Here is a 21,219-nt window from a genome sequence, read left to right as displayed (position 1 = left end):
GTAACAGTACTCAATGGATTGCTGGGCACTGAAATAAGACAGCGTGCCTGGCACAAAACAGGCACTGAATATGCACAGGAAGTGTACCATTACGGTAGCAGGCTGCCTGAGAAGGGACCAGCATTAGAGGCAGGCGGGGGCAAGGAGAACCTGTGATCTGAGGAAAGGGGATAAATCCATCTGTAAATATACAAGCTCTGCATTTTGCAGCTTTCCAATCGAATTAAAATCCATGGAGAAGAAAGAACAAATCCAGCTAATGGCATATCTGAAAGACAGACCAAATGCACAGCAAACGTGCTCCAACCATCCTGTGTTATTCTGTATTCATTCATTTACTCACACTAATAATCTTTTACCGAATAAATACTACGTTCTAAATGCTGGGTGAGGCTGCCACACAAGAGCATGCAGACGCTTTAGGAAAGAAACCATTTGGAGGAAGCATCATCAGTCTGTTCACGTCAGGCAATATTTATTGATTAGGCACAGTGATCAATACATATGGTAATATTTATTGATTTACCAGAGTCTCCCTTGGCCAGAGAGATTCCTTAGAAAAATACTGCCATCTGCTACAGTCACACTGAATACTGAGTAGCTCCAGTTTATTAATTAACGTCTCTTTGGACCGAAAGAGCTCATTGCAAAGGTGCCAGACTCACTTCCAGAGATTGTTCGCTGTCATCATGAAATGAAGGAAGCATTTGCTTATGGGGTCTACTTACGGATGGGTGAAAAAAGTACCCTTCTTATCTGACATATGCCCAAATACCCACTTCTGGAGCCTGTGAATGGGTCCTGAAATTTTCCAAGCTGTCATTCCTTGGAGTTGAGGCTTTCCTTGGCCCTAACAGAAATCCTTTGGGTTCTCTGAGTGGAGTCCTGGAGGGCGCCCGAGCAACTAGCCTGTTTGGGGGATGAGGACCAGAGAGAAGGCCCGTGGCAGATCTGAGAGGGAACAGACTCACTGACGGACCAGTTTCTTTTGGTCTTTCAGCCCTGGTTTCCTCATCTGTAATCTGGGGAGGACTTCCTTTCAAGCTTACTGGGAAAGCAGAAGAGGTCTTATGTAAGGTGACCTAGCGGGGGCTGGGAACACAGCAGGGCTCCACACATATTATTTTCTTTTCCTTCCTCACTCCCTCAGCACAAATGCTCCTGTCAGCTGGTCAGTAACCCAGACCGTATTTTGTGAACACAGGCTGACAAAAATGAATTTGTGTGGTTTGACTCGCATTTAAAAACTATCAACGAAGACTAGAAAACATCAGAGGAATGGTGGGGGATCTTTTGTGACGCGTTTGTTTGAAACATAGTCTCATAGAGTATGATGGGCAGCTGCCTTGGTAGGTGATGTGCAGAAATTTGAGATGGGTGTTTTCTCTGAAGCCGAAAGCAGGGATGAGAAGGAATATGTGTCTACTCATGTCCATAAGCAGCATTATTCACAACAGCTGAAAGGCTGAAGCAAATCAAGTGTCCGTGGAGGGATGAACGGTGATAAAGAAAATGTCTATATACTTAATGGACTATCATTCAATCTTAAAGAGAAAGAAAATTCCTTTTTAAAAAGGAAGGAAATTCTGACATTGGTTACAGCATAGACGAACCTTGAGAACCTTATGCTAAGTGAAATAAGCCAGTCACAAAAGGATAAATACTGGATGGTTCCTCTTATATGAGGTACCTAGATGAGTCAAAATCATACAAATACAGAGCAGAGCAGTGGTTGAGAAGGGCTGGGAAGAGCAGGAAATGAGGAGTTCCTGCCTGTGGTGATTTATTAATTTGGCATATTAATGGACACAGAGTTTCAGTTCGGGAAGATAAAGCGTTCTGGGAATAGACAGAGGTGATGCTAGGTGGTACTACAGTGTGAATATTCCTCATGCCTCTGAACTTCACCTTAAAGATGGTTAGGATGGTCAATTTCATGCTATGTGTATTTTAGCACAATTAAAATAAAAAACCTTAAACTATCTACAAAACATAAACAGACTCCTGGACAGAAAGAACAGATAGTGGTTGCCAAGGGGGAAGAGGGAGGGAGTGGGACGGATGAGGAGTTTGGGGTTGGTCGATGCCAACTATTACACTTAGAATAGATTTGCAATGAGGTCCTACTATACATACGGCATGGGGAACTCTATCCAATCTCTTGGAATAGAACATGATGGAAGACAGTATGAGAACAAGAAAGTATACATGTATAACTGGGTCACTATGCTGTACGGCAGAAATTGATGCAACACTATAAATCAATCAGACTCTAATAAGAATAAAATAAAAATAATAAAAAACCTTTAAATTATCAAAACAAAAGCTTGGAAAATCCTAACCTAGATGATGCCCCCAGGAGAAGTATGTTTGGATAGGAAATATGTTTGGATAGAAGTATATTTGGTTCCCTAGACTCAAGCTTTCTCTTTTCTTCACGTGTAGAGAAAAGAGAAAGCTTGAGTCTAGGGAACCAAACAGGAGATAGGAACAGGCTTCCTAATTTTGCGGAAGAATTCTCTTTTATGACCTCTGGGACCATGGGCCTTCTACTCTGCTGCAAGATCATGGACAATAGGCTTAGTGGGCTTGTTCTGTGATGGCATAATTTCCAATCTAGATTCCGAGATTCATCAAGTGTTTTAATCTGAGGGTATAATCAATAGTAACATCTAGTTTCCCTCTCATGTAAAACTGACAGCCCCCCTCACCCCTCTCCTCCTTCAGCAGTGGTGCCCAGCCCCAACTGGATCAGATGGTTTGTGAAGGTCAAGGACTTCTCTCCTTGTCCACTGGACAAGCCACACCCCTTGAGAACCTTCGGTCTAATTCCATTCACATTAACAATGGGGTCCAAGGACCTCTAAAGACCCTTTCTAGGTTCTTTTCTATTCTTGGTGTCTAAGAGTTGGAGAAACAGGATCTGGCCACTTTTCTCTAGGCCAAGGCTGTAGACTAGATTTTTCATTTTCCTAGCAGACAGGATCCTGGCAAATGACTTAAACAGATACGGAAAGAAAGTCTCTGGGGAAGGTAGCTCATGGGCTAAAAGAACAGTCACAGTTCATCATTTAGACACGGATTGCTATGGCCAAAATAAATATCAGGAAGGTTTCAAATTTCTCTGGGAAAAAAAAAAAAAAAACACCTCTCAGTAACCATTCTCAAATGAACTTTGATCTCTCAAATTCCAAAACTTATTATATGGTCAGGTTGCATAATATTATTAAAAGCACAGGCATACATGACAGATTTCTTTATAGGTTTAGCACATGATTATTCCTCTGTATATTTTTCCTTCATATTTAACATTTTCTAAGATACTTCTACAATGAGCATAAGATTTTTTTTTTTGTCTTTTTGTCTTATTAGGGCTGCACCTGCAGCATGTGAAGGTTCCCAAGCTAGGGGTCGAATCGGAGCTGTAGCAACTGGCCTACACCACAGCCACAGCAACACCAGATCAGAGCCACGTTCTGTGACCTACACCACAGCTCACGGCAATGCCGGATCCTTTACCCACTGAGCAAGGCCAGGGATCGAACCCACAACCTCATGGTTCCTAGTCGGATTTGTTTCCGCTGCACCACGATGGGAACTCCTTTTTTTTTTTGGTCAATATATTCTTAATAAATACTGTTATGGACTGAATGTTTGCGTTGCTCCTTTCCACACTTACATGTTGAAATTCCAGCCACCAATGTGATAGTATGAAGAGGTTAGCCTTTGGGAGGTAATTGGATCATGAGGGTAGAACCATCACAAATAGGATTAAGGCCCTTGTAAGAACAGACACCAGGGAGCTTGCTTCTCTCTCTGCTCTCTGCCATGTGAGGAAACGGGAGAAAATGCCCATCTGTAAACCAGGGAGTGGGCTACCACTAGATACTGCATCTGCTGGGATCCTGATCACAGACTTCCTAGTTTCTAAAACAGTGAGAAATAAATTTCTGCTGTTTAACAGCTACCTAGTCTATGGTGGTTTGTTATAGCAGCCTGAATGAATGGAGAGACTTTTCACTGATACAGACACACTTCACCTGTCATCTTTATAAATGACTCATAGGTGCCCACCAGACACCTGGGAAGGAGCTTTGGGCATCCCTTAGACCTACTTCCAAGATATTAATGATATCCAAATCTTCCAAGATATTAAATACTAGGAGCCAGTGGTGGAGGTGAATTCTCCAGCCACCTCAGGGCCATGCATACTCACTGGGGAGAGGCAAAGCCAGGCACCGCGGGCCTGTGGTCCTATTGTCTGAAGGCTGGGGGAAGAGCTCATTCTGGCTGACATCTCTGGAGGAGACCCACCACCCAGCTTCTTCACAGCCCCCGCTTCATTAGAAGACCTTTGTAAACTTAACCCTTTCTAAGTGTATCCCTTTTATTTTATTTTTTAAAGGAGAGATTAAGATTCTCATTAAGCTCTGATCTGTACCAACGGCAGAGACAGGGTTGTTGTCTTTTATAAGTTATGAATCTGATTAAATAGCAAGAATAAGTATTTACTGAGTGCCTATTAGGTAATGAGCCCTTCCCACATATTACTTCCTGCTATTAACTACCCTATGAACTTTGGAGACAGAAGTTTTCATGGGTTGCTCTAATTCATTTTGAGCTCATAATGGTTTCCAAGTCTTTCACTGCACAACGTGCACACCTTTCGGCGTCTGCTTCATTTTGTTATATTTTCTTTTTCTTCTGGGAGTTTAACTGTGTTGATTCCAATTTCCTTCATTTATGAAGGTCATTTGAATCCTCATTTGTTCTTTTTTTAAAAAAATTTTTAATTGACGTATAGTTGATTCACAAAGTTGTGTCAGCTCTGCTGTACAATAATCACTCAGTTACATACATGCACACATTCTGTTTCATATTTTTTTCCATTATAGTTTATCACAGGATATTGAATATAGTTTCCTACGCTATACAGCAGGACCTTGTTGTTTATCCATTCAATATTTAAGAGTCTCCATCTTCTAATCCCAAACTCACAATTCATCCCTACCCACTACCCTTCCTTGGCAACCACATAGTCTGTTCTCTATGACTGTGAGTCTGTTTCTGTTTCATAGGTATGTTCATTTGTATTATATTTTAGATCAAACCTTCACTCACTCTTTATAGTTACTTTGTTCTAATGTGTATAGTTCCTCCCCTAGGATTTTTCTACAAGCCTGTGCTTTTGACCTCTGACCTGAGTGTGGAAGTGTCAGTGTGGGCAATTCTGAATTAAGCCAGCATGGTGACCCTGCCAAATAGTGGCCTTTGCTGTACCCTGGAAATCCCCATTTGCTCATTATTTCTAGCACCTTTCTAGTAAGGATGGCTATCTATCAGGATCTCAGTCAACTCTTCCTCTGCAGGCTATTTTCTGTAAATGTGCCCAGCTTGGCCCTTTGATCATATTATATTGCATTTGTATATCAATACAAGAAGAAATGACATATTAACATTATGAGCCTTTGCATTTATGAACATCTCTCCATTTACTGAAGTCTTAAATTTCTCTCTGCAAGGTTTAACAACTTTCAGTGTACACGTCTTATATGTCTTTTGCTAATTTTATTAAATATTACTGTAAATGGGACTGCTTTTTAAATTTCATCTTGCGATTCTCTACTACTCTGAGAAACACAATTGATTTTTGCGTATTGACCCTGCTAAATTAATTTATTGGTTATAGTAGTTGTTTATCGTTTATGATTTGATCCATAAATAATTATTCATAAATATTTTTCAAAATGATTTTTCAATCTTTATGCCTATTATTTCCTTTTCTTGCCTTATTGCAAATCTGACTAGTACAATGCTGAACAGAGGTGACAAATGCAGACATTACTGTTGTTTTTAGTTTTAGGAGAAAAGTGGTGTTTCACCATTAAATATGATCTTAGCAAGTAGGTCTGGGGATAGATACCCTTTGTCATATTAAATAAGTTCCCTTCTTGTCCTATTTTGCTGAGAGCTTTAAAAATCATGGAAGAGTGTTGAATTATGTCAGATGCTCTTTCTTCATCTATTAAGAGGATCATATGGTTTTTCTTCTTCATTCTCTTAATATGGTGGATTATAATAAGTATTTTTACTAATATTAAACCAACCATTCATTCCTGTGATAAACCCTCAGTCATAATGAATTATATCCTTTTTATGAATCATTGAATTATATATGCTAATGTTTTAGTTAGGATTTTTTAATGTTTATGAGAGATCCTGAATTATAATTTTCTTTTCTTACACAGTTTATGTCAGATTTTGGTATCAAGGTTATACTGGCCTTATACAATTCATCGTATAAGAGGAATTCTTCCTCTTCTATTTTCTCAAGGGATTTGTGTAAGACTAGTAGTTCATTTGTTGGTGTTTCATTGGCATAAACATTTCTTTTTTTCTTTTTTTTTTTTTTGTCTTTTTGCCATTTCTTGGGCTGCTCCCATGGCATATGGAGGTTCTCAGACTAGGGGTCGAAGCCACCGACCTGTAGCCACTAGCCTGCGCCAGAGCCACAGCAACACGGGATCTGAGCCACATCTGCAACCTATACCACAGCTCACGGCAATGCCGGATCCTTAACCAGCTGAGCGGGGCAGGAGTTGAACCCGAAACCTCATGCTTCTTAGTCGGATTCGTTAACCACTGCGCCACGATGGGAACTCCGACATTTCTTAAGTTTTGATAAAACTTACCAGTGAAACTACTGGCTCTGGGGGAATTTTCTTTGTGGAAAAGTTTAGGTTACCAATTCAATTTCTTTAACAGCAATAGTGTCATTCAGATATCCTATTTATTCTTGTGGCAGTTATGGTAAATTACTTATGGTATTTTTCAAGGAAACTGTTTTACCTAAGTGGTGGAATTAATTAGCAGAAAGTAGTTCATAACCCAGTTATTACTGTTTAAGTTCTGTAGTGAGATCCCCTCTTTCTGTGCTAATGTTTATAATTTGTATTTTTCTTTCTTTCTTCCTTGATTAGTCTTATCAGTATTTGATAATTTTACTAAAATTTTTAAAGACCCAAATTTTGGCTTCACTGATTTTCTCTGTTTTATTATTTATTTATTTTTAGAGCTGCATGTATGGCATATGGAAGTCCGCAGGCTAGGGGCTGAATTGGAGCTGCAGCTGCCGGCCTATGCCACAGCCATAGCAATGCAGAATCCAGCAGCATCTGCAACCTACACCACAGGTCACAGCAACGCTGGATCCTTAACCCATTGAGCGAGGCCAGGGATCAGACCTGCATCCTTATGGATACTTATCAGGTTCATTAGTGCTGAGCCACAATGGGAACTCCATGAGTCCTTTTGCTTTTCATAAATTGTACATACATTTTCATTCAGTTAAAATTATTTTCTAATTTTCCTTGTGATTTATTCTCTAACTCAAAAACTATTTAGAAATGTTATTTAACTTTCAAATATTAGGGGTTTTCTAGCTATTTCATTGCTATTGACATAAGGCAACAATGCTATGATCATAGAACATATTCTGTAAGATTTTAATCCTATGGAATTTATTTACACTTTTTTATTGTACACAAATATGGTCTATCTTGGTGAATGCTTCATGTGTACTTGATAAGATTGTGTAATCTGTACTTGTTTGGTGTAGGGTTTTGTAAATGTCAATTAGGTCAAAGTGGTTGGATAATCAAATATTCTATACATGTCTGATTATTCTGTTTAATTTTCAACTGATTACTGAAGAAGGGATGTCAAAAATCTCTATTATTGTCATTTGGTTAGTTTTTATTTCATATATTTTGATGATCCGTTAATAAATATGTACATATTTATGATTGCTATGTTTTCCTTATTAACTGATCTTTTCAGCAAGATGAAATGTTCTTTCACCTCTTGTAATACTCTTTGTCAAGAAATCTATTTGGTAGTATTAATAGTATCATACCAGCATTTCTATGCTTATTGTTTACGCAGTCTTTCTTTTCTTCTTCTGGCTTAACTTTCTGTGGTTTCATATTTAAACTGTATTTTTTTAATAGACAGGAGGCAATCTTTTAAGTCTAATTTATTTTGGTATTTTAATTCCTCCAAGGACATTTATGCTTTTTTGGTACTTTTTCTGGTGGTTCTTCTAGGTATTATTCTATGCATCCTTAACATGACCAGTCTACTTGGATTTAATATTACATCATGTCACATAAAATGTCAGAACCTTGTAAGCCATGTAATTCCATCTGCCCTCTCCTATACTTTGTTCTACTTTTGTCATATATTTTAATCTACGTATATCACAAACCTCCTAACAGTATATTGTTTTTTATATTGAAGAATCACTTATATGTACACATTTATTTATCATTTCCTTCTTGTAGGTCTGAACTTCCACCTGATATTATTATCCTTCAGCCTGACAAATTTCATTATCATTTATTATAGTTCAGGCTTACTGGAAATACATTCTCTCAGCTTTTGTAAAACCAAATATGTCTTTGTTTCACCTTATTTCAAAGGATATTTTTGCTAGATTTAGAATTCTAGCTTGACAGTTCTTTATCTTTTTTCTTTCTTTCTTTTTTTTTTTTTGTATTTTTTTTTTCTTGGGCCACTCTCGCGGTATATGGAGGTTCCCTGGCTAGGGGTCGAGTCGGAGCTGTAGCTGTCAGCCTACGCCAGAGCCACAGCAACGCAGGATCCAAGCCGCATCTGTGACCTACACCACAGCTCATGGCAACGCCGGATCGTTAACCCACTGAGCACGGGCAGGGATCGAACCCTCATGGTTCCTAGTCGGATTCGGTAACCACTGCGCCACGACAGGAACTCCTCTTTTTTCTTTTTTAATCTTTCAGTACTTTAAAGATGTCTTTGCATTGTAGTCTAGCCTCCATAGTTTGTGATGGAAATCCTTTGGTTAACTGTATCACTGTTCCCTTGTCATAATATGTCATTTTTCTCTGGCAGTATTCAAGATTTTTTTCTTTCTCTTTAATTTAGGTTTTAGCAAATTTACTGTAATGTTTCAAGGTGTGGTTTTATTTTTATTTATTCTATTTAGGATGTGTTAAGTTTCTTATATTTGTAAGTTAATGTTTTCAGCCAGTTTGGGAAACTTCCAGCTATTATTTCTTCAGAGATTTTTTTTCTGATCTGTTTTTCCTGTCTTCTCCTTCTGGGACGCCACTTACATGTATATTAGACTACTTGGTATTGTCCTATAATTCCCTGAGGCTCTGTTCATTGTTTTAATCTCCATTCTCACTGTTCTTCATACTGGATAATACTTAACGAACTAAGTTTACTTACCCTTTATTTAGTCTTTTCTACTCCTCACCTAGGGCTATCCAGTGAAATTTTCATTTCAAATATTTTCTTTTCAGTTCTAGAATTTTCACTTGGTACTTCTTAATCACTTTCATTTCCCTGCTGAGATTCCTCTTCTTTCAATTATCAAGGCCATGTTTTCTTTTACATCCTTGAAGTTAATTTAATACCTGCTTTAAAGTTATCATCTGAAAATGCCAACATTTAGGTCACTTCAAGGGCTATTATAATAGTCGATTTTTTTTTCTTGATTATTGATCACAATTTCCTCTTTCTATACACATCCTTTAATTTTTGATTAGATAATAAATATTATGGGAGTTCCCACCGTGGCTCAGTGGTTAACAAATCTGACTAGGAACCATGAGGTTGCAGGTTTGATCCCTGGCCTTGCCAAGTGGGTTAAGGATCTGGCGTTGTCATGAGCTATGGTGTAGGTTGCAGACACGGCTTGGATCTGGTATGGCTGTGGCTCTGGTGTAGGACGGTAGCAACAGCTCCGATTAGACCCCTAGCCTGGGAACCTCCATATGCTGTGGGAGCAGCCCTAGAAAAGGCAAAATGACCAAAAAAAAAAAAAATTATGAATGCTGTTACACAGGCACATTCTGTTTTATTCATTTAAAGATTGTTAATCACTTGCTGAATGTATAAATGCTTAGCGTTACACTTTGTTGTGATTTTGGTTTTGCCCTTAGTTTTAGGATGAACGCTTCATTCTTAAGACATGGCCTTTCTGAGGTTTCAAACAAAACCCCAAGTGTTTGCCAAATCCTTATAACTTGGGTGAGATTCAAATTCCAAACTCTGCAATCACACAACTATTAAAATCTCTGCTCAGCTTCTCAGCCCTCTAGCTATTATTTTCCACTGGGCTCACTGGCCTTTCCTACATACATATGCAGTTTAGAAGTTACCCAAGCATGAAGGGGAATTTAAACACAGGATTGGAACTCTCTTCTCTGTGGCTGCCTCCTTCTGGAATTTCCTCCCTTAAATCCCAGCCATTCTGGCAGCACTGAACCTCATTCTCTGATACTTCATGAAAATATGATTATGGCCTTGAGGTACAGCTGCTCCTGTGGAGTGGGGCATTCCCTTAGGAGAGAAGCTATAAAAACAGGGATCTCATGCATTCTAATTTATTTCAAGGATCAAACTGCCAACATTTTCTGCCTCCTTGTGATCAGCTTTCAGTGTTTTCAAATAGTTTTTTTTTTTTAAAAAAAAAAACAATGGAATACTACTCAGCCATAAAAAAGAACAATATAATGCCATTTGCAGCAACATGGATGGAACTAGAGACTCTTATACTAAGTGGAGTAAATCAGAAAGAGAAATACAAATATCATCTGGAGTTTTTAATAGTTATCTGCAGGAGAGTTAATCTGATATAAGCTTCTTTTTCAACAAGACAACGGGAACTCTATCAAAGGGTTTTTTTTTTTTTTTTGGTCTTTTTGCCTTTTTTTTTGTCTTTTTTGCCTTTTCTTGAGCCATGTGGAGGTTCCCAGGTTAGGGGTTGAATCGGAGCTGTAGCCCCCGGCCTACACCAGAGCCACAGCAACTCGGGATCTGAGCCACATCTTCAACCTATACCACAGCTCCTGGCAACGCCAGATCCTTAACCCACTGAGCAAGGCCAGGGACCGAACCCGCAACCTCATGGTTCCTAGTCGGATTCGTTAACCACTGTGCCACGATGGGAACTCCAATATCACAAGAGTTTTAATTTTTGTGTGTGTAGAATAAATTACACCTCTCATCTTTAAGAACATTCATAGGACCATTAAATACTGAAGGGATCCTCAGTATTATCCAGACTACTCTGTCCTACTGGGCAACAACTATCTAAGATATATCATGAGTAATTTCCTGCTTTTAGTTATTTATTCATTTTAGGTGTACAACCTAATGATTTCCTTTGCAGAGAGACTACCAAATGATCACTACACTAAGTTTAGTTGACATCCATTACAGCACAGTTACAAAATTTTTTTCTTGTGATGAAACATTTAGGATTTACTATATGATCACCTTTCATATATTTAATACAATATTATCAGCTATCGTCACCATGATGTATGTTACATCCCTAGAACTGAATCATTTAAAACTAGGAGTCTGGGAGTTCCCGTTGTGGCATAGCAGAAACAAATCCGACTAGGAACCATGAGGTTGCGGGTTTGATCCCTGGCCTCACCCAGTGGGTTAAGGATCCAGCGTTGCCATGAGCTGAGGTGTAGGCTGCAGAAGCAGCTCAGATACAGCGTTGCTGTGGTTGTGGTGTAGGCTGGCAGCTATAGCTCTGATTCGACCCCTAGCCTGGGACCCTCCATGTGCCACAAGTGCAGCCCTGAAGAGACAAAACACAAAAATAAATAAATAAATAAATAAATAAAACTAGAAGTCTGTATCTTTTGACCACCTTTGTTCATTTTTCCCACCCTCTACCCCTAGCCTCTGGTAGCCACCAATCTGTTCTCTCAATCTACGGGCTCATTTTGTTTTTGTGTTTTTTTAGATTCTACATCTAGGTAAAATCATATGGTATTTGTCATTCTCTGACTTGGTTCACTCAGCACACTGCCCTCAAGGTCCATCCACATTGTGGCGTGTGGCAGGGTTTCCCTCTTTTTATGGCTGAGTAATATTCCATTGTGTATATGTGCACCATATTTTCCTTATCTAGTCATCCATCAGTGAACACTTTGGTTGCTTCTGTGTCTTGGCCACTGCAAACAATGCTAACCTGTTGCCCTGAAGAGAGGCCAGTGAGGAAAGATGCTTCTTCAGAAAAAGAGCTCTCTTTCTGGAGACTCCCAGTTTTACATGACAATTTCAACCCATCCACTGGCTTTAAATGACACACAGGTAAAGGAATTATACAGCGAGAGGGCTGTGCAGGCATCCCTGAAGCCAAGTCTGGCCCACCAAACCACAAACGTGGAAGAGGTATTGTTCCTAGTGCCGTGTGTGTGTTTTCTACAGTGTTCTGTGCTCGGCTTCACCCCTCTGGTCACTATGCGGCTCATGATTTTTGGTCGGTTTTATCAGGCTTTCTCACCTTGTTCTATCTTCTGGCGTCTGTATACTCCTGATCCCACTCACCTGGCTTCTAAATCATTTTGATTGCTCTAACCCTTAACGTTGAGTATCCCCTCAAAATCCCTATGTTGATGCCCTACCCTCATACTTCAGAATAGGAGTTTATTTGGAGGTAAGGTCTTCACAGGGGTAATCCAGTTAAAACGAGAACATTAGGGTAGGCCATAACCCAATATAACTAGCATTGTTACAAAAAGGTGAAATTTGGACCCAGAGACGTGCATAGAAGGATGATGTCGTGAAGAAACACAGGGAGAAGAGATTCAACAAGGAACGAGACCTGGAAAAGCACCTTCCTTTACAGAAGACACAAACACTAATGCCTCATCCTGGACTTCTGGCCTCTGGAACTGAGATAACAAATTCCTGCTGTTTAAGGGACCCAGCTTGTGCTATTTGTTATGGCAGCCTTGGCAAACTCATATACCTACCACTTAACAAATAAACGGACCCCTATTCTTCTACTTGGTTCTGACTCGTGGCTTTGTTTTGCCTCCTAAGATCCATTGACCCATCTGTATGGTAAATTGGCAAAAAAGCAAAATATCTGAAAGATCTGTGTCCTAATTTTTTCACTTAAGTTGAATGACTTTTCTGATCCTTAAAATCCTTATACATAAAATAAAGATATTTCGTCCCTACCCTACCTATCTGTCCACATAGATAAAGCTCAATTAGGGTACTACACAAAGACTGTAAAATGCCACTTAAGTCAAAGGCATCCCTACTCTTTAGCTGTTCCTCTTGCCTGATTCTAACAGAACCACTGTTAGAGAGGTGTTTTTGTTTTTGAGAGGATCAGGTTCAGAATTCTCCACTTTTAAAAGAGAGCTTCCTGCAAAGCCTCAGACATTATTTCTGCTATTTCTAGATCAGGAGGCAGGTGACTCGGGAACTGCTTTGCTCAAAGAAAGGAATATGGGCGATGCTTCAAGCGTTCACCATTTGCAAATCTCCAGAGGCTTTAAAGATAATACCTAGACAGCATATTTATTTTATAAGTTAATGAGTTATGGAAACCAACTCTTCTAGAGAATGAACTCTTCAGAAATGTGTAAGGGGAGGAGCACTTTGTGGCACATCAAACTGTAATAATAAAAATTGGAAATCCACTGAATGTGATTTTAAGTCTGAAAAAAAAGGGCAGGATGCTAGCAGCTCTCCAAGATACTTTGTAGGCTTCTTTGTCTGCTTGTAAGATAATTTTTAATGAGACTTTGAAAAAGAACTGTTGTTTCTATAGTAATCAGCACTTTTTAATAAACTTATTTATGAAAAATATAACTTACTCCCAAACGGTTTATACTCTAGTTGCAAAAATTCTTATCCAGTCTCAAACATGGCTCAAGAGAGCTACATTTTTAATGCTTCTACCCTTTTCAGTTCTCCAGAGTGCCTCCAGATGGCATTAAACCCCTTTTCCCATTATATTTTATAGTCAAAAATTTAAAAATTAGTAATATTTAGTAATATTTTAACCATTTAAAACAGTCACATTCATTATATCATTAGAAATCATGATAATGGAACTATTTAGAACTTTGAGGGTAATATCTTAAGAAAGACAAGCATATAATCATAAACTTTATGTAATATATAGCCATGCTATGCTAGCAGAAGATTCTTGCTTGACTGAGAAACAGATCTTGGACAAATACACTCAATAATGTTATATCACAAACTCATTTCCAATGAGTAGCACTTTAAATGCTTACTAATAAAAGTACTGGTCCAACTACAGAAACATTCACAAATTGTCATATAATAAAAAAAAAAAAACCATATTTAACTCTTCAGAAGTGACTAAAAAGATTTTCAAGGGGCAAACCTGTTACTAATTCCTATGGAGCTAAAATAATTTCTTAGCTTCTAAATTATTTTATTTAAATTTTGGCATATCAATTTGGCATCAAATTAGTCATCAAAACACTTTTTGAAATCCTTGTGTATTGAGGAAAAAGAAAAACATAGAGGGAAGATCAGATTTTAAAAAAGCCTCTTTTTATCTTTCAGAAACTGTGTTTGTTAACTCAGAAAAATGTGAACAAACTCGTGAGGATCTGGAGATATCTATAATGGTATCTTTCACATAATTCAGAGGTCAGGTTGCAAATGTCAGGCTTGCAAATGACAGGTGTGCTTCCCAGGTGTGTGGGACTGACCAACTCCCTGTAGGTGTGAACAGTTCTGCCATTATATATGACAGTGATGAAAGGCACCAAACAAATTCCAAAAGGTGTCCTCCCCTCCCTGACCCTGTAAGGCCCACAAATCTCATTACACCTATACTTTATAAAGAGGAGCCTTGCGTTTTTAAGATTACTCTGACTGGGCTAAGACACAGTTAAGATCTCAAAATGCATCTGCCCCCAGGACCATTTAAAAAGACATTATCATGAGAAAGGGAAACACAGGCTTCCTTCCATTATTATTACCACTACAAGAAGATATTTGCACTGTTTCATATTATAAGCATATTAAAGAATGTCATCTCAGATAGAAGCAGGAAAGAGACTTACGATGTATTGGCCGTGCCATTGTCTGGACTCTCTGGTTCAGCATCACCTTTCTCTTAAAAAGGAAGCAGAAGAAAATACCAATATATGAGTGTTACGGTTTTTAAGATTTAAGAGAAATTAAACATATTTCCATGCTCCTATTAACAATCCTTCAAAGCGTGTAGCTGGAGGCTTTGAAAACATCTTTTTTTTTTTTTTTTTTTACTATTTGAGAACCAGATTTGCAAAATAATTTCTTCTATGTAATACAACTGCCCAGGCAGGGATCTGTGAATAGGTACGAAGGGGCTGTTTGCAAACAACCAGAGACTCAGTGTGGAGACCTTGCCAAAAGATGAATATCTTACAGATGGAAGCTGTTTCCTTCCACTTCATTGTACAGAAAATTTAAGGAAATAAACCCCATTAGCATTCTACAGGCAAGGCATTTCGAACTTTGATCCCTTCGGCTAACCCAAGCTCAATCAGGTCAGGCTGGCTCAGAACTTGGAGGACAGAATTTTACAGAACTCTGATGTCACACCCGTAGGTTTCCAGATCCTCACATGAGACCCCACAGAGAGCCCTTGGCAGCAGGCTCTGGGGCCACCCAGGGAATGAAGAATAAGATGAAAATCAGAAATCCTTCCTGGCCATCTGAGAGGCTAGTTTTAAGAAATGTTTTTACCATCTGTGGTCATTGAGGATCGGCGGGGTTTTAATTAAGGGAGCCTGGAACCAGGTCACTTGTTGTGGTTTTAAAGATCAAATTCCTCTCACAATTGACACAATGTAATTCTTAGATCCTCAGCCATTGATGGTTTGAAAGCACACATCCTCATGTTGTAAGGCCTTTCTTTTTATTTCCTTGAGGCGGGAGGCTGGAAGAAGGGTCATGACTGCCATCGTGAGCTGGCTGTGTTTGTGATGGTTATGCAATATTAAGAGTTTAATAAACTCCAGGGAAGGTTACGAGCCGCAGGAGATGGGCCTGAAGAGGGCAACTTCCTCTGCTTTGCTTTTTCTTTCTTTTTTTTTTTGTCTTTTTAGGTCCGGACCTGCAGCATATGAAGGTTCCCAGGCTAGGAGTCGAATCGGAGCTGCAGCGGCTGGCCTACACCACAGCGACAGCAACTGGGGATCCGAGCCACAACTGGGGATCTGAGCCACGTCTGTGACCTACATCACAGCTCATGGCAATGCTGGATCCTTAACCCACTGAGCGAGGCCAGGGATGGCACCCACGTCCTCCTGGATACTAGTAAGGTATGTTAACCACCTAGCCACGATGGGAACTCCTGCTTTGCTATTTCAAGTCAGGTCTGGAGACGTCATAGAATTCCCCAGCCTACTGCCTAGAGCCTCAGGCCTCTGCTCTGCTGAGCAGCTTATCTGTCAGCTTACTGTCACCTAGGCTTGCAAAGGACCCCTTAAATTACCTGATGAACACAATCCAAAGATATGGTCCAAACTGAACTCAGAAGTAAACTTTTATAAGTTCTCTTTTTTTTCTTATAGGAAATGAAACAGTTGTGACAGAAAGAAGAGTTAAATAGAGCCCCCATGGCTATCTCAGACAGGATCCTAACATGTGTATGCACAACGCTGGAACATCCACGAGGGACAGCCACCTTGTAAAAAAAGCCACAGCCTCTCCACAACTGCCTCACTATGTGGGAAACCAGGCTGAAGCCAAAGTAGAGGCAGCAAATGAATAAACTTGCTTTCAAGCTCAAGAGATTCATGATATATTTTGTCTTCCAGGCCAGGTCTGTTTGTAAATTCATTTAGGAAATATGCAAGACCTCATCAACTGGCTTTCTTGCTAGAAAATAACCTAATTTAGTACTTTCCAGAGTCACTCTTCTACTGAATAACCACAATTCTTGCTAGAAGCCCCAAAGAAAGAGTTGTAACATCTGTATTACATAAGACACAACTAAACGGAGGTTTAATTTTTCTCAAACATATGGATCCCACCCCCTTTAATTTGGAGAAATTGGTTACTCTTCCTGGTCTATAGCTGTCACAAGGCACCCCACATACGATCGTCATCAGAACTGTAAGCGGCAGGCAACAGTAAACAACTTAGATTAAAAAAAAAAAAAAGGAAATCAATAGGATAAATGAAGATACTGTTTGGATGTTTGAATAAATACGTTTTACCTTGACCAACAATGCTGGCTGAGAAGATGCAGGCCTTACTGCACATGGGATCTGGGGGTTGCAGGAACTGTGGGCTGGCTCAGGGCAGGGCCAAGCCTGCCGCTGATTATCTCTGCTCTTAGCAGCACTTATGTTGTGGCAACAGGGAAAACAGAATAGGTTCTGGCAAATCGGAAGGATACAATGGGGCCAGATAGGGCACTTATGAAGAGTCTAGGAGTCAGCCCCTCGCAGCAACTTCAGGGCCGGTAATGAATTCACCTTTCTGGGAAAAAGCTAACTTGGGATGGAAGTGGGGATTGAAACGATGTTTGTCCTTAAGAAAGAAGGACACAGAAAAATTTTCCCCAGCATCCGGAAATTTTAGGTGATGCAATTTCAGAAGTTAACTTGAAACGTCAAAGCGCATAAGCCAGAAAGAATCATAGGTGCTTGAGCAGGACCCAAGGGAAAAGGATGAATGTAAGCTAAAAAAAGTAAACCTCTCCGGAAGATTTTTTAGTTGGGTGCTCAGGAGATGTGTCTCTGCAGCCACCAAAAGGGACAGGTGGTGGGTCGTCTGGGTTATTTCAATTGTTCCACAATAGATACCACACTGCTCTCCTTGGGAGGGAGCCTGAAGTGATCTTTAAGACACTGGGCCTAAGAGACTGGCTTGGGTGCGGTGGGGTCATTTTGCACAGAGACATGTAATTGCAGAGAGGAAGAGAGGAAAAAAATGAGCCCGAGGAAGAAAATACATACATACATATATATAAAGATATGTATTTAAATAGGTATAGAAATACATACACGTATACATGTGAATATATAATCACACACACACATGTAAATATACATACACATATATATGTATAGTATATGTGTACTTGTGTACTTTTCTTTTTTCTTTTTTTCTTTTTAGGGCCACACCTGTGGCATATAGAAATTCCCGGGCTAGTGGTTGAATTGGAGCTGCAGCTGCTGGCCTGCGCCACAGCCACAGCAACACTGGATTCAAGCCATATCTGTGACCTATGCCGAAGCTTGCGGCAATGCCAGATGCTTCGGGGATCGAACCCACATCCTCGTGGACACTATGCTGGCTTCTTAACCTGCTGAACCACAATGGGAACTTTCCTTTTTTTAAAAAATTATTTTATTATTATTAAAGTATGGTTGATTTACAATGTTTTGTCAAGTTCTGTTGTACAATAGTGACCCAATGACACACATTTCCCAGTGCTGTACTATAGGATCCCATTGCCCATCCATCCCAAATATAACAGTTTGTATCCAAAAAAACCCCAAAATGCCCATCTATCCTACTCCCCCCCCCCACCCCAGGAACTCCAAGTCTGCTCTTCTTGGCCATGATCTATTTCTGTTTTTTGTTTGCTTGTTTGTTTATAATTTTTAGACAGGATCATCTGTTCCATATTTGGATCCATAAGTAAGTGGTATCATATGTTATTTGTCTTTTTCTTTCTGGCTTACTTCACTTAGTATGAGAGTTCCAGATCCATCCATGTTGCTGTAAATGGCATTAGTTTGTCTTTTTATGGCTGAGTAATATTCCATTGTATACATGTACCACATCTTCCTTTTCTTCCTTTTTTTTTGGTCTTTTTAGGGCCACACCCAGGGCATATGGAGGTTCTCAGGCTAGGGGTTGAATTGGAGTTGCAGCTGCCGGCCTACATCACAGCCACAGCAATGCCAGATCCGAGCCGTGTCTATGACCTACACAATAGCTCACGGCAACACCAGATCCTTAACCCACTGAGCAAGGCCAGGGATTGAACTGGCGTCCTCATGGACAGTCAGATTCCTTGCCACTGAGCCACAGTGGGAACGCCACATATCACATCTTCTTAATCCATTCATCTGTCTATGAACATTAGGTTGTTTCCATGTCTTGGCTGTTGTAAATAGTGCTGCAATGAACATAGGGGTGTATGTATCTTTTTCAATGAAAGTTTTGTCTGGATATATACCCAGCAATGGCATTTCTAGACCATATGGTAGCTCTATATTTAGTTTCCTGAGGTACATCCATACTGTTTTCCATAGTGGTTGTACCAGTTTACATTCCCACAATAGTGGAAGAGGGTACCTTTTTCTCCACACCCTCTCCAGCATTTGTTATTTGTTGACTTATTAATGGTCATTCTGACTAGCGTGAAGTGGTACCGCATTGTAATTTAGATTTGCATTTCTCTAATAATTGTGATATTGGGCATTTTTTCATATGCCTATTGGCCATCCGTATGTCTTCTTTGGAGAATTGTCTACTTAGGTCTTCTGCCCATTTTTCAATTGGACTTATATGTGTGCTTTTGACTTGACACTCCAAATTTGTCTACCTGAGCCTTCCAAAGTACCAAGCATACATTACATCCTCAAGATATTCCTCTGCCTGATGACCTATCATCAAACCAGAACCCTATGCTCTAGTGGGAAAAGAAGAGAAAGGTACACTCACTATTGAGATGGATACACAACTTGAGGTATGAAGCAGCTTGATGTCTCCAATAGGCCACTTAAAATATTGTAATAGCTACCCTTTTAATCCAATAAATGTATCAAAGGCTTATACATCAAGTACTTTGGTAAGTAGAGAGCGAATATCTAATTCATACTCTTTCAACTTAAAATAACTACACTGCTGGGGTACTGCACTCTCCATCACATCAATAGTGCTATGGGAGGGACTAAAAAGCTTTGAAAAGGAAATCAAAATAGATGTAGGCTGTACTCTGCTGGGGAGGAGAATTTTGCTATGCAATTTTTCTTTAAAATAAATCTGTGCTCATGGTAAAAAAAAAAAAATCAAACATTAGAGAAAAGGTAACAACTTTGCTTGCTTTTGCTTTTAGTTCTGTTAGCCCTGCAATCGTTATGCTAAATAATGTACTTATTTCTAGATGAATCCACTTCAGACAGTGCATAATGATTTCTGCTACGAAAAAGTGAGAGAGAAGGTATTTAATACATGTCCCCTCCCTCTTACAATTTCTATTAGTTCTATCCTTACTTTTAGTATCTAGCGGGTTTTTGAAGTCTAAGTACATTTAACCTTCTATTTCCTGATTAATCAACTTCTGACAGTACCTTTTCTTCTCTACTGTGTGAAGTGAGCGAACTCACCATCTATTTTTCCCTCCTGCCTCCATCCTTCTACCACATACCACTCTGCACAGCTATACCTTTCCTCCTATAGAGCCAAGCCTTCAACTATTTATATTCTGTTCAGTAATTATTAATGAGTCATCCTCATTAATATTAATTACATTAATAATTTAATTTTGGGAATCGCCTAGAGGCCAATGAGAAAAATTATACATCAGGAATGGATTTACAGTATTATGATAATTAGATATTAGTTTTGAAGGAACAAAGCAGAGGGCCTGGAACTATACAGAGGGACTGGCCCTAAACGTGTATGAAGGCATATGGGTTCCCAGCATTTATGCCAAGTGGATTCTTCTATCTCATCATGGTGCAGGCTAATCTGTCTCAAGTCAAGGCTATGCATTTCCTAAAAAAAACCTCAAACACAGTATGCATGTAATGTGCATAAAAATGTATATATGTACAGTTTTTACAAAGTAAAATGAGTTTGTGGAGATAACTTCCAGGCCCAGAAATAGGACATTGACAAGAAATAGCCCAGAAACCTCCTGAGCTTGCATCCTATTGCAGCCTAGCTATCTAGTAATGGAATGTTTTTCTTTTTCTTTTTAGGTCTATACCTGCAGCACATGCAGGTTCCCAGGCTAGGAGTTCAATCTGAGCTGTAGCTGCCAGCCTATATCATAGCTACAGCAACACCAGATCTGAGCCACATCTGTGATCTATGCCGTAGCCAGATTTTTAACCCACTGAGTGAGGCCTGGGATCGAACCCATATCCTCATGGATACTGGTCAGGTTCTTAACTTGCTGAGCGGCAACAGGAATTCTGTGTTAACCATTCTCCACCTTGGCTTGATAGTTTTTTCTGCCATGAAGTTCTGAGTAAATAAAACAGTCTTTAGTTTTTCCCAATTTTAGATTTCATAGGCATGGAATCATACCATATGCCTTCTCCTGGGAATGACTTATTCATTCAATAGCACGATTTTGGGATTCAGCTAACATGATATGTGTGCTTTGGTTTATTCACCCTCACTGCT

At 39.5% G+C, this 21,219-nt stretch overlaps 1 protein-coding gene across 13 annotated transcripts in view; it reads right to left on the bottom strand.

Moving 5' to 3' along the window:
- The window catches only part of AFF3 (ALF transcription elongation factor 3), a 598,632-nt gene that overhangs the window by 164,376 nt on the left and 413,037 nt on the right, over positions 1 to 21,219 (bottom strand). For all 13 annotated transcript variants that reach the window (XR_007135070.1, XM_047781424.1, XM_047781427.1 and 10 more), the window contains one exon: positions 14,919 to 14,970. Coding sequence is in view for 12 of the 13 variants with exons in the window: in XM_047781424.1 (XP_047637380.1) it covers positions 14,919 to 14,970 (52 nt within the window). In the remaining variant the exon portion in view is untranslated. The remainder of the gene's footprint in view (positions 1 to 14,918; positions 14,971 to 21,219) is intronic.

Source organism: Phacochoerus africanus, chromosome 5 (genome assembly GCF_016906955.1).
Source record: "Phacochoerus africanus isolate WHEZ1 chromosome 5, ROS_Pafr_v1, whole genome shotgun sequence".
Taxonomy (NCBI): Eukaryota; Metazoa; Chordata; class Mammalia; order Artiodactyla; family Suidae; genus Phacochoerus; species Phacochoerus africanus.
This window is presented reverse-complemented; position numbering and strand designations above follow the sequence as displayed.